Source organism: Monodon monoceros, unplaced genomic scaffold (assembly GCF_005190385.1).
Source record: "Monodon monoceros isolate NGI ecotype Baffin Bay Population unplaced genomic scaffold, NGI_Narwhal_1 Super_Scaffold_12, whole genome shotgun sequence".
NCBI lineage: Eukaryota > Metazoa > Chordata > Mammalia > Artiodactyla > Monodontidae > Monodon > Monodon monoceros.
Genome location: NW_021703768.1, coordinates 147,541,312 through 147,555,310, shown reverse-complemented (window position 1 = coordinate 147,555,310; position 13,999 = coordinate 147,541,312). Strand labels below are relative to the sequence as shown.

The 13,999-nt window shown below is 40.1% G+C and overlaps 1 protein-coding gene across 3 annotated transcripts in view; it reads right to left on the bottom strand.

Annotated features, from left to right (window-relative positions):
* CREBRF (CREB3 regulatory factor) overlaps window positions 1-13,999 on the bottom strand; it is a 65,192-nt gene that overhangs the window by 19,823 nt on the left and 31,370 nt on the right. For all 3 annotated transcript variants that reach the window (XM_029216518.1, XM_029216517.1, XM_029216519.1), the window contains exons 5-7: window positions 7,789-7,983; window positions 5,946-6,135; window positions 4,661-4,734 (exon numbers count right to left, since the gene is read on the bottom strand). In XM_029216518.1, coding sequence (XP_029072351.1) covers window positions 4,661-4,734; window positions 5,946-6,135; window positions 7,789-7,983 — 459 coding nt within the window. The remainder of the gene's footprint in view (window positions 1-4,660; window positions 4,735-5,945; window positions 6,136-7,788; window positions 7,984-13,999) is intronic.

Genomic DNA, 13,999 nt, shown 5'->3' with positions numbered 1-13,999 from the left:
AGAGATTAAAATATATGTCCACCCAAACACTTGTACGGAAATATTCACAGCAGCTCTGTTACAGCGAAAGCAAACAACCCAAGTATCCATCAATAGGTGAATGGATAAAGAAACTGTAATATATCTAACACAATGGAATACTACTCAGCAATGAAAAGGATTTAACTATTGATATAGATGACATGGAGAAATTTTTAAATAATTATTCAGAGTGAAAGGAGCCAGGCAAAAAAAGAGAATGTATGGTAGGATTCCATTAATATAAAATTCTGAAAATGTAAACTAATCTACAGTGACAGAAAGCAGATCGGGGCTACTAAGGGATAGGAATGGAGGGAGGGTTAGCATACAAAGGGGCACTATGAAACTTTTGGAGGTGATCAAAGTGTTCATTATCTTGATTGGTTTCACATGTATATACATATGTCCAAACTAACCAAATAATACTCTTTAAATATGTAGAGTTATTGTACTTCAATTATACCTCAATAAAGTTGCAGGGGGGAACACATCTCCAATTTCAACACACAGAATTCCTATGGTCTGAAATAAATCTCTACTACTTCAGACACTGCTTTGAAATCAATGATGTGTTATTCCTAACCTTGTAATACTTAGAAGAGACCAATCTAGACTAATATTGAAGCGAGAAGTCAGAAATAACTGGGGGTGGGGGGTGGGGAGGCAGTTTAAAACTACATGCAGGAACAATATATATAAAACGTGTCAGTAAACAAGGAAAGCACAGCTGACTCCCTAAATCACATGAAACAAGAAATTTATGCTTCTTCTCGAATAACTGAGAGAGAACACCATTTACTCAAATATAACGACATTTACATGCAGGCTGGACTTACGAGAAGCAATGAGGTTCCCTCATCTTCAACAGGTAAAGTAAATCAGGTCACTTTTTTTTTTTTTTTTTTTCAGTACGCGGGCCTCTCCCTGCTGTGGCCTCTCCCGTTGCGGAGCACAGGCTCTGGACGCGCAGGCCCAGTGGCCATGGCTCACGGGCCCAGCCGCTCCACGGCATGTGGGATCCTCCCGGAACGGGGCACGAACCCGTGTCCCCTGCATCGGCAGGCGGACTCTCAACCACTGTGCCACCAGGGAAGCCCCAGGTCACTTTTAAAAAGAAAGAAAGAAAAAAAAAAAAAAACCCCCACTGTAAAATCAAAATTGAAACAGAGCAGAACAGCTCTTCTCAACCTGGGCAGTGTCCATGCCAGGCCCTGGGGGGAGGGAGGGCAGAGGTGAAGGGTTCTAACAACATCAAAAACTTCTGGGTGAGGAAGCGGAGGCATCTGGCTCAGAAAGTGAGGCCAAACCTTAAATCTCTAACAGATCCCTCCTGTTTTGATTCCATGTTCATCCAAGAATCTTCCAGTTTTAATTTTCTCATGTAGCTTGCTTAGGGATAAAATATGTCAATCAGGATGAACGTCCAATCCTCTTAGTAGCTTTACTTTTCATTCTGAGTCAACAAATCTACATTTGACTCACGGAGCAGCTTCTTGTGAGCTTTGGTAGAAGGAATCAATAGGAGGAGGAGGTTCGGCAGGATAGGACAGGATGAGTAGGACAGTCCTGGGCCCTGAAGCTAGTCCTTGGAACGGTGCTAGTTGATGACAAATTTAAAAGGATAAGGACAACAGAGTACATTTTTTCATAAAGCTAACTTTACTCTGAAATTATGCCTGTCTCAATTTTCTAATGCTAAAATATTCTTCCTTGTATGACATGACAGTAATTGTAGATGATGTTCCTTTTAATGGCTTCACGTGGCAAAATATAAAGCTGGCAACACTATGGTTCCCAAGTCCCAAAATCTTTTTCCGATGTCACCGATTTGTAAATCACAAATTCTAGAAACCATTGGGTCAACAGGTAGGTAACAGGGCTTCCCTGGTGGCATGGTGGTTGAGAGTCCGCCTGCCGATGCAGGGGACACGAGTTCATGCCCCGGTCCAGGAAGATCCCACATGCAGCAGAGCAGCTGGGCCCATGAGCCATGGCTGCTGAGCCTGCGCATCTGGAGCCTGTGCTCCACAACGGGGGAGGCCACAGCAGTGAGAGGTCCGCGTACCACAAAAAAAAAAAAAGATAAGTAACGGATAAAAGTGTTCCACAAAGCAGTAACAGAGTGACTCCCAGATATTTAGAGGAATCAAGGGCACCATTCCCTTGAGAGATGTATCAGAAACTCCGGGAAGAACTTTCAGACTACATGTGGCAAACTACACAGGAGTATCTCATTGCTTCTGAGATGTCTTCTAAACCAATAGTCGAAGCTGCTCTTCCCCAGACTGGAGGAGAGAAGCTAGTAAGACAGAAGTGGAAGAGAAATAAATGAATGAGAAGATCCTTTTCCTCCATGCTGACTGAGAAGAAAATGCTACCTTTTAAAGACAGGCCTTCAAATGTAAAATAGCTAGCTAGTGGGAAGCAGCCACATAGCACAGGGAGATCAGCTAGGTACTTTGTGACCACCTAGAGGAGTGGGATAGGGAGGGTGGGAGGGAGACGCAAGAGGGAGAAGGAGATATGGGGATGTGTGTATGTGTATAGCTGATTCACTTTGTTGTAAAGCAGAAACTGACACACCATTGTGAAGCAATTATACTCCAATAAAGATGTTAAAAAAATAAATAAATAAAAAATAAAGACAGTCCTTTCCTACATGAAAATATCTAGAGGCTTTAGGCTAGCTCTGGAAACAAGAAACATTTAAGGCCATCAAAAACTCAATTTGAGATAGAACAACACATTCAGAAATACACATATTCCTGGCCCTTACCAATTCCCCAATTGTTCCACACCCCAGAATATATTTACATCATAGACAGAAAGCATGTGTGCGTGGGCATGCATGTACATATATACAAATGCAAAAACATATGGCCACACAGATGTACATCATTATGGATAAATTTATTAACTGAGTAACACACAGATATATGCCTACATGTGTCCAGAGAAAAAGAGACCAGAAGGCTCCCAGGAGCTCACCCCATTTCCCTGCAGTGTGAGTCAGCTGGGTTCTAAAATGAAGTATGAATGTCCATGACATTGCAATCATATATATACTCACAGAGCTCAAGGTCAAAATGCTTCAATAAGCAAGAACGAATAATGGGAAAATGGGAAGATCTCCATTCCAACAAACCAACTATTGTTTTACCTAATTCATTTACCTTGATTAGAATTCCTGTGTGGTCATTAATAAATAAAACCATCAGTTCCTTTCACAAGTTGTAAACATCACAGTTGGAAATCCTCTTTCTGTCCTCACAAATGGAAACAAGATAACCAAGATAAAGGATTAAGAAAAAACTCCACAACATTTATTGAGCACTTATGTGCCAGACATCATGCTGGACTTAAGAAAACCTCTGGAAACAAATAATAATCGATCATTTAGCCACTGTTCCACTTTCAGATACAATTTAGCCCAAGAGCAACACAGTGAAGAAGACAATTTTCGAGGCAAAGGAACATATGAGCTCTTATGCTACCAGGCTTAAGGAAGAGTAACAGAGCAAGGGGGAAAGAAGGGGTGGTTCTTATTACAGAAGATCAAAAGCAGAGCTTTCCAACCCACTAGTTCGTTGTAGAAGGGTTCCAGGTGTATGAGATAATGATCATCTCAGCCCAAAAGGGCCTCCTCCCATCAGCAGCCTACTCTGTTATACTCCAGGATGCCTTAGGGATGATAGTTTTCTGCATGTGCCATGATGTGAAAGATTGGGAAGCACTGATCTAAACCAACGGTTCCCAAATATGTACTAGGATGGTTGCATAAGAGTAATCTGGGGTAGGGTCCCTGGTGGCGCAGTGGTTAAGAATCTGCCTGCCAATGCAGGGGACACAGGTTCGAGCCCTGGTCTGGGAAGATCCCACATGCCGCGGAGCATCTAACCCCGTGCGTCACAACTACTGAGCCTGAGCGCTAGAGCCCGCGAGCCACAACTACTGTGCCTGCATGCTACAACTACTGAAGCCCACGTACCTAGAGCCTGTGCTCCGCAACAAGAGAAGCCACCGCAATGAGAAGCCCACACACTGCAGCAAAGAGTGGCCCCCACTCGCTGCAACTAGAGAAAGCCCGTGCCCAGCAATGAAGACCCAAAACGTAGCCAAAAATAAATGAATTAAATTAAAAAAAAAAAGGGTAATCTGGGGTAATGTTAAAAATATGGATTCCTGCGTTCTACTTGCATAGATTACAGTTCAGAGTATCTGGGGAGAAGCCTAGAAATCTACAGTTTAACATGTACACACAAATGACTCTAATGAACAATCATATTTGTAAAACATGTTTCTAAACTATCTACTCAAAGGTTAAAATATACATTAGTTAATAAAATTGGCTAACCCAGCACACAACTGTAAAATGGAAGTCAGAGATTACCCATGGTCACAAGAGGTGAGCTCTTTAGGACAGAGGTGAGATTTGGCTTGGCGCGCCACAGACGGACATACTAAGAGAAGGACGTGAATGAGTAAGAGTGAGTATATAGCTTACTGAATGGATGAACAAAAAAGAGGCTGGCCTAAAGCTGGGCAGAATACAAGGAAAGCAAATAACAAAACCAAAGAAAAAGAGAGTGGTCAGCAAGGTAAAAGCAAGTTAATCAAATTGTTAAAAGTGTAGGTTTACCATATTCTGTGTTGAGGCCCCATAATTTCACTTTATTAGCTTCATACTGCGCTTTTTTCTTTAATCGACAAGCCCTGTGAAAGGAAGGAGCAATTAGTTTACTTTTTTTTTTAAAAGGAACATTCAGAATATACTTCTTTTTGCTGCTGTCAGACATTTTCTAATAGCAACCAAAAATCGCTGCCTACTGATGTTTGTATCGAGGGCCTCAATCATCACCCCAAAACATACAATATCATTTATCCAAACTGAATTTTTAAAGTTTCAGCATAGATTCAAAAATAAAGCTATGGTTAGTATGCCAAAATAAACAAACAAACGCTGACAATACCAAGTGGTGTAGAAGATGTGAATAAGTGTAACCCTCGTATGTTGCTGGAGTGGATGTAAAACAGTACATACAACTACTTTGAAAAACAGTAAATATTGTTTTAATTTACTTCATTACCTTGGAAATAGCTACTCTGGCAGTTTCTTATACAGTTAAACACACACTCCTGGGAATTTACCCAAGAGAGATGCAAACTTATGTTCACATAAACAACTGCAGATGAATGTTTATGGTGACTTTATTCATAATTGCACAAAATTAGAAACCACTCAACTATCCCTCAACCGGTGAACAGATACACTGCAGTGTATCACTTCAAAGGACTACTACTATCAATACTCCTCCACACAACAACATTATGAATCTCAAATTCGTCCTCTGTGATATCAAAGCCAGACTCAAAAGGCTGCATATAATACGATTCCATCTATATTCTGGAAAAGGCGCAACTGTAGGAACAGAAAACAGATCGGTGGTTGTGAGGAGTTAGGGGTGAGAGAGGGAGTTCACTTTTACAAAGAGGCATAAGGAAATATTTTAAGGTGATAAAAATGTTCAATATCTTGACTGTGGTTGTGGTTACATAATTGGATATGTTTGTCAAAACTCACAGAAGGATACGCTGCAAGTGAAGAATTTATCAAGTAAATTATACCTCAATAAAAAAACGTGACTTACTGCAAAACAAACAAAAAATAAAGAGCTATGATAAAATTTTTCCTTTTTATACTATAAGGCATTTGAGTTCATTCACCTCTCCCCTTTAAAAACTTCTTCCATGAAGCATAAATACTATCATTTACTTTCAAAGGAAAAATTATAATACTCTCATTGTAGTATTTATAAAAGTATATTTCTGAAAAAAGGGCCGAGGGCCATCTCCTCTATGAAAGCTCACTGAAGTCTAACCTCACCTCCTAGACTTCAATCACATGAGTAAACATTACCATTTACCTGGAAGCCAGCTTATTTTTTTCTTTCCTTGACCTTGGCCGGGCTGTTAAGGGAAGCTCACTGACTGGAGTCAGATCACTAATCACCTTATTCAGTTTCCGGAGTTCATTGCCTATCTGGAGTAGTTTTTTAGGATTTGGAGTCAGGTCTTCCACATCCGTTCTCCGTGACTTCTTTACTGCATATTTTCCTATAGATGGTTTAAAAGAAGTTTAAGTGAGATCATTTTATTTAACAAGAGATACATTTTATATAGCCATATGTAAAAACCCATCTCTCCCCTCCCCACTTTTCTTTTTTCAGAGGTCTCACCATGTGAACAACCTACGCTAGAAGGGCTGGCCTCCTCTCCTTCCCACTTTGTGATGGCAAGAAATGGGGGTAATAGAGCACAACTCCAGGCTTTTCCCAAACCTTCTCCACCTTAAGGTTTCTAGCCCTGGTATGATGGATTCTTAATTATCTGTATGGAAGTAATAAGCATCTCAAACCTCAGGACTGGAGTCCAAGTTCACCTGCACACAAAAATCAGGGCTAGGGTACAGTATATGGTCAGCAACAAATTTGGAAATTTTACCCAAACCAAGACGTTTATGCTGCTATGACTGAAAATTTGTCAGACATATATATTCCTGTGTTGGACCCAAAAGTCCAACAAATAAGGATTGCCTTTTCAGAAACCACGTCTTCAGTTAGCTTGATAAATAACATTACAGAAGACTCAAGAAGACTTTCCCTACCACTGCAGGCAAGAGGAACGGCTCTGTCCTCTGAACTACAATACCCTGAACAACTTTCCTACTACTCACTACATGCTACCTGGACCTATTTGTTGGACCCATCTTTTCACTTCTGGTAGAAAATTAATCTGAAGTCAAAAACTAGGCCTTTATTCACTGAAAGATAATAGAGTACAGACCTGGGTGCCAGTGGAAAGGGAAAATGAGGCACAAATATACTTCTGATACAACTTCGGTGTCAAAAATGCTTAGCAACTTATATCTGTAGCATGAGCAACTACTAAACTGTTCACTGAGCTCCAAGCCTACTAGTGCCCCTCACCTTCTCGGTACAGACTTTGGATTAAGGTAAAAACATCTGTGCAGAAGAAATTCTACTCAATTACATCCTCCTGGGTTCACAGTTCAAAATCTGGCCTACCTAAGATTATAAGCCTCTCCTGACTCTTACTATTCAATTCTTCCTGCTCCATTCCTTTTCTCCGCAATTGTTCTTCCTTTCTTTCCTTTCCCTCCTCTTTTCTCTCCACCACCGTTTTGATTCCAATCTCCCTGTTTATATTTAGGCCTGGAGATTGGACAAAAATGAAAGACAGAGATGCTAGAGCCCATTCTCTTCTTCCCCAACCCTTCTTGCTTATGGCAACTGTGACAGGTCAGGAATCAGCAGGCTCTTGGGTCATTTCCTGGGTAGGATATATAGAACAAGAAGTGACTAGAAATCATTTTTACACAAGCTTTCTTCCCTGTTTAGGTGATGGCTCTCAGTACTGATAAAAGCTATTTGTGAATGAAGAGCAGTCATAGCAAATACAGCACCTCTACTGTTCTACTCTCCAATTTGCTAGGAAGGGTTGAATACCTACATATAATGTATAATGATTAAGCATTATGGTTTACTATCTCTATTTAAAAGTGACATGAAATATCCAGGACTGATGGTTACACCAAGACTTATCATGGTGATCATGGTGCCTGCAAATGTCAGATCACAATGTAATACACCTGAAACTGACATAATATTGCACATCACCTATATTTCAATAACAAGAGAAAGGAAGGGAGGGAGGGAGGGAACATACATGATCACAATCCCCTCTTACCATGATGTAAGCCATTTTTCTGATACATGTTACTTGGCAAGGTATCTCTGTTCCATTCAGATGGCCTTAGCATCCTCTCTTGCTGTGATGGTGTGAGTTGTTCACTATACTCCCAGAAGTACCTTCTTTTACCTCTCTTCCGAGAGGTAATTGAAGTCATCTCCTTCAAATCTTCCACAGAATCATTTTCATAGCCTTAAAAAAAGAAAGCCCCCCCCCCCGAATTTTTTAAGTTCCGTACATTTCAATAAACCAATCAGGACAAACAAAAAGATCCCCTCTATTTACCATTTGACACATTTCCTTTCATCAAAAAACAGTATTATGTCAAAGATAATAAACCAAATCTATAAAATAACTTTTAATATAGAAATCTCTAATTCAAAATATTTAGAGACTAATAAACAGAGATAACTACACTGTTTACCTTCCTTAGGTTTCTCTTTGGTTAGTATATGACACTTTTTTTTTGTATCTTCACATGAGATTGAGAGAAAAATGAAATACAGCCACAGGAAAACAAACAACCCAATCAAAAAATGGGCAGAGGGGCTTCCCTGGTGGCGCAGTGGTTGAGGGTCGGCCTGCTGATGCAGGGGACATGGGTTCGTGCCCCGGTCCACGAGGATCCCACATGCTGTGGAGCGGCTGGGCCCGTGGGCCATGGCCGCTGAGCCTGCGCGTCTGGAGCCTGTGCTCCGCAACGGGAGAGGCCACAGCAGTGAGGGGCCCACGTACCGCAAAAAAAAAAAAAAAAAAAAAAAGGGCAAAAGACCTAAACAGACATTTCTCCAAAAGAAGACATGCAGACAGCCAACAGGCACATGAAAAGATGCTCAATATCACTAATTATCAGAGAAATGCAAATCAAAACCACAATGAGGTATCACCTCACACCAGTCAGAATGGCCATCATTAAAAAGTCCACAAACAATAAATACTGGAGAGGGTGTGGAGAAAAGGGAACCCTTCTACACTGTTGGTAGGAATGTAAATTGGTGCAGCCACTATGGAGAACAGTATGGAGGTTCCTTAAAAAACTAAATATAGAGTTGTCATAGGATCCAGCAATCCCACTCCTGGGCATATACCAGGAGAAAACTCTAACTCAAAAAGACACATGCACCCCAATGTTCATAGCAGCACTATTTACAACAGACAAGACTTGGAAGCAACCTAAATGTCCACAGACAGATGAATGGATAAAGAAGATGTCGTGTGTGTGTGTGTGTGTGTATATATATACACACACACACACACACATATACATACATACACACACACACACCAGAATACTACTCAGCCATAAAAAAGAATGAAATAATGCCATTTGCAGCAACATGGATGGACCTAGAGATTATCGTATTAAGTGAAGTCAGACAGAGAAAGAAAAATAAGTATCATATGATATCACTTATATGTGGAGTCTAAAATATGATACAAATGAAGTTATTTATAAAATAGAAACAGACTCACAGACATAGAAAACAAACCTATGCTTACCAAAGGGGAACGTGGTGGGAGGGATAAATTAGGAGTTTGGGATTAGCAGATACAAACTACTATATATAAAATAGATAAAACAACAAGTTCCTACTGTATAGCACAAGGAACTATATACAATATCTTGTAATAACCTATAATGAAAAAGAATATATATATGTATAACTGAATCACTTTGCTGTACACCAGAAACTAACACAACATTGTATAAATCAACTATATTTCAATTAAAAAAAAAGAAATACAGCCACAGGAATGTTAAAAAGTACCATTAATTAACGGTACTTAGACACTATACAATTATTTTTAATGTCTTCCGTCTAATATTCATGCATCAGAAACATCCCCAGACAGAAAGCTGTGTGCATTTCTGGGAAGGTATCCTATGAAGCAGAATTCTGTGAGGCAGCAGTGGTTTTCTTCCTACTTCCCACAATACGCTTTTTGTAAAAGTACAAAAATGACAGTTCTCACACAGGCTATTCAAATAAAAACTTACATGCCTATTCTAACTAATATTTTATTGGAAGCAATTTGCATTTACTTCACTTTTTAAGAAGTTATTTTCCCTACTAATAGGAAGTTTCAGAAAATACTTAATTCTGAGCTGCTAGAACTACTGGTCAGACCCAATACAGAATAACCTATAAATCTAAAATACCCTCAGAGCATGCCCATCTTAGAGATTACTCCACCTAATTAGTACTAGGTACCTGGGGCAATGGAGATGGGCTGTGCACGGGGTGTATACAGCCCTAAACCTAAGGTAGCAAGGAAAAACTGGATGGCAATGGCCAAGCAAAATGACCATTTTCCCTCCTAAAAACATGACTCCTCTGGAACTGACACTAAGAAAGTGATGACATCTGGACATTTTGGAAATAAAATCGAATTTTAGAATTTTGCCAGGTTTTCTTCACATTAAGAGTTAATTAGGAACATGATTCCATTTATTTGACATTGTGGGAAAGGCAAAAGTACAGGGACAAAGTGGTTGCCAGAGGTTGGGGGTGGACGGAGAGGCTGACTATAAAGGAACGGGAGGGAAATCTGGGGGGTGATCAAACTATTCCGTACCTTGATTGTGGTGGTGGTGGTTTCATGATTACATGCACTCGTCAAAACTCAAAGAAGTGTACACTTAAAGAGGGGTGAATTTTACTGTCATGCCTCGATAAACATGACCTTTGAAAAAAGAATCAATTCAGAGAGCAGAATGATTTCGAGGCAACAGTAAAGACAAGCTTTTGTAGCACTGCTGGCTTAACAGCATTATAATGCTCATGTAGTACTTTAAAACAAATTAAAAAAACACAAACAAACAAAACAACAACATGGCAAGCAGTGTGACAGAGAACCTTAGTTCTTCTTAAGAAATGAGGCACAGACTTCCCTGGTGGCACAGTGGTTGAGAATCTGCCTGCCAATGCAGGCGACACGGGTTTGAGCCCCGGTCCGGGAAGATCCCACATGCCGTGGAGCAACTAAGCCTGCAAACCACAACTACTGAGCCTGTGTGCCACAACTACTGAAGCCCGTGCACCCTACAGCCCACATGCTGCAACTACTGAGCCCACGCACCTAGAGCCTGTGCTCCACAACAAGAGAAACCACTGCATGAGAAGCCCGTGCACCACAACAAAGAGTAGCCCCTGCTTGCCGCAACTAAAGAAAAGCCTGCGTGCAGCAACGAAGACCCAACGCAGCCAAAAATACAATTTAAATAAATAAATAAGAAATGAGGCACAAGTGACACAATCACTTTTGGAAATCTGATTTTTGAAAATTCTGTTAGATACATAAAGTAATAATTTTTTATTTACTTGTGTTAATGTATCATTTTAAATTAAAGGACTTTATCTTATTCCAGTTATCAACCTAGCTTTGGAAAAGGTGCAAGGGCTACATACTTCCGCCAGATATGGCCTTTTAAAAAAGGCCTTTGCTCCATGAGGCCAAGCTAAAATTACTGGCTCACAGAGACTACCCTAGTATGGCTGGGAACACCTCAACACAGGCAGCACCAACCAAAACACTCCCATCTTCCTATCAATGTCAAGAACTGGTGTCCCAAGTCTACCCCGGCCCAAAGTATAAGGTAAACATTTTTACATATAGCTTCCTCAGGCAACCCATCCCCTGACACTTTATTTGATATGCTCCCTCAGGTGGCCTAGATTTCTGGCAAAACACTGTCTCTCTCATTTAATGTACTCACGTATTTCACTCACAGATGTTTCATTTGAGGCTTCTAAGAACTGGGTAGGAAGAGGTTATTAACCCTATTTACACAAAGAAACATGCTCAATGGAGGGTTTAAGTGATTTGGCAGAGCTGGGACTGGCTCAGGCTCCATGACTCCAGCTCCAAATGGGCTTCCCGCATTGCCTGTGCCTATCTAGTTAAATGGTCTAAACAGATTTTTTTCCCCACATATATTCCACGTTAAATCCAAAGAGTCATTAGGATTTGGATTTCTTCTCTCCCACCCAAATTAATAACCAGTTTTATTTACTTACATATGTTCAGCATTTTCCCAAAAAAAGTATTTAAGGGTTATCAGTTTTCTTTGATCTAATATTTTAATATTTTCTAATAGCATACACCATGAACTCACAATGACACACATACACACAATGGATTTGTTAAAGTCATCTGCTTTTCAATACAGAGACTACTGTGATCAAGTAGAATGCATGAAAATTATATTCCCAGATCACTGGTCTTGCATTTAAGGTGATGAAATATTTCTTGAAGTGTGTTCTGAGGAGCACTATTACTATAAAATGTCTTCAATCCCAAGTGAGTTCTGTGATCAAATAAATTTTAAGAAACTCTTGTCCTGAATCTTTCTCTTGCCAAGTCACAGTACACATAAGATCAGAAGACTGAGAAATCATGACAGTAAATAAACCCACTCAGCTCTAAGTTGCATGAAGGATCATGTCTATTTTGTTCATCTCTGCATAGCCAAAAATCTAGTACACACAGTGCCTAACACAAAAATAGGCCCCCCCCCACAATTTTTTTTTAACAAATCAATGATTTGTTTAATGTAACATTTCCCATGGAGCCTTTTCCATTTTCTTTTCATTTGATGGATCACCATATTGATCTAACTCATTCCTTCCTGACACAGTTTCCAAAACGTAGTCAAAAAGGCCTAAAATTCTGATCACACGTCTTTGGTTAGTGCAGATTACTGCCATTAAGCTGGTAAAGTCAATCATGAAAATCCTTAGTAGGGATTACAAAATAAACTCTCATTCTGGGGGCCTAATTCTTAGCCTTACAACCATGTAATTCCATGACCCCAAACAGTTGTAGCCTGTCCACAGAATAGGCTCTATTAAAACTTGGGAGCAAGTCCAGAGTAGGGACTGAAACTCCATTTTACACCTTTCCTGGAGCTTTGTAGGCTCAGGCACTGTTGTAGCCAACTGCCAAGAAACAGCATCAAGGGAGCTAGTCATCACAAAAGGGCCTTTGTAAACTGCTGCAAATTAAACCAATCAACCCACTCTGAAGAAACTATAACTATCCCACTTTTCTGCTTCAAAGAATTTCTTCTTGCCTCTCACCAATAACTCACATTTGTATTCTTAAAGTCACTTGTTTAGCTCTTTCTTCCAAGAAGAAGGGAAATTTTCATTAGCAAATGAGAATAAGCCCCCAAAATACCATAAAATATCATTGATTTGTGGATAAGGCATGTCATTCGTTGACATTTGTGAGAAGTGTCCAAGTAATACTAACCAAAGAGGTTTTACTTCAAGTCAACTGGAAGTGAGTGAATTAAATGCCATCCAAACATTTAGTATTGTTAAATAGTGCCAATAAGAGGGCTTCATCCTGACAAATGCCAGCTAACACATCTCTGTTTAAAGCACTGTTGGTTGCTTAACACCAACAAACTCACAAATCAGGGCTCTCCCGCCCCACCCCCGACAAGTCAAAAGGCTGAGAAAATGGAAATGAGGGTCAACTTATCAAGTGGTTTCTTTTCATGGACCTACTCATCTCTCAACACATTTATCCTTGTGAAATCAAGTCAAAAGATCAAGGATGACTGGAGTTAAAAGTCAAAGAAAAGCAGGAATTCCCTGGCAATCCAGTGGTTAAGACTCCAAGCTCTCATTGTCGAGGCTCAGGTTCAATCCATGGTCAGGAACTAAGATCCCACCAAAAAAAAAAAAGTCAAAGAAAAGCAAAACTACAACCAGAAGTGGAATAAACAGTATAGTCCTTGCCTGCCTTGCTTGGTGATAGTGGCATTTACCGACTCCCTCAGATTTATATATTCCTTTTAGCACCAGCCAGTAAAGGCATTTTCTTCCCCACACTTTCCACTTCCTAGTTATCACCCTAGTTATCACTCCTTGTCTCAACCCTTACCCTCCCTCCTACCCTAATTCTAAATATGGGACTCGAAACAATAGGACTGACCTGTCAGGTTTTAAGGACCACTCATGGAGAGCACTTTGGTCTCCCTATGGGAGGGAGCTATATAACTTACTGCTAACTGCAAAGACAGTTTGAAACATCTCAAAACAGATTTCATTAACTTGTTGAGAGAAAAGTTTTCCTGCTAAGTAGAAAAGACAATTGTTCTGTCTAGACTATACTGAGTGCTAAAGTAAACCAAAGAAAAGGCATAAACCCTTTTCCTCCACCTTCTCCTTACTTGAAAATCCACTCAAGTCAAACA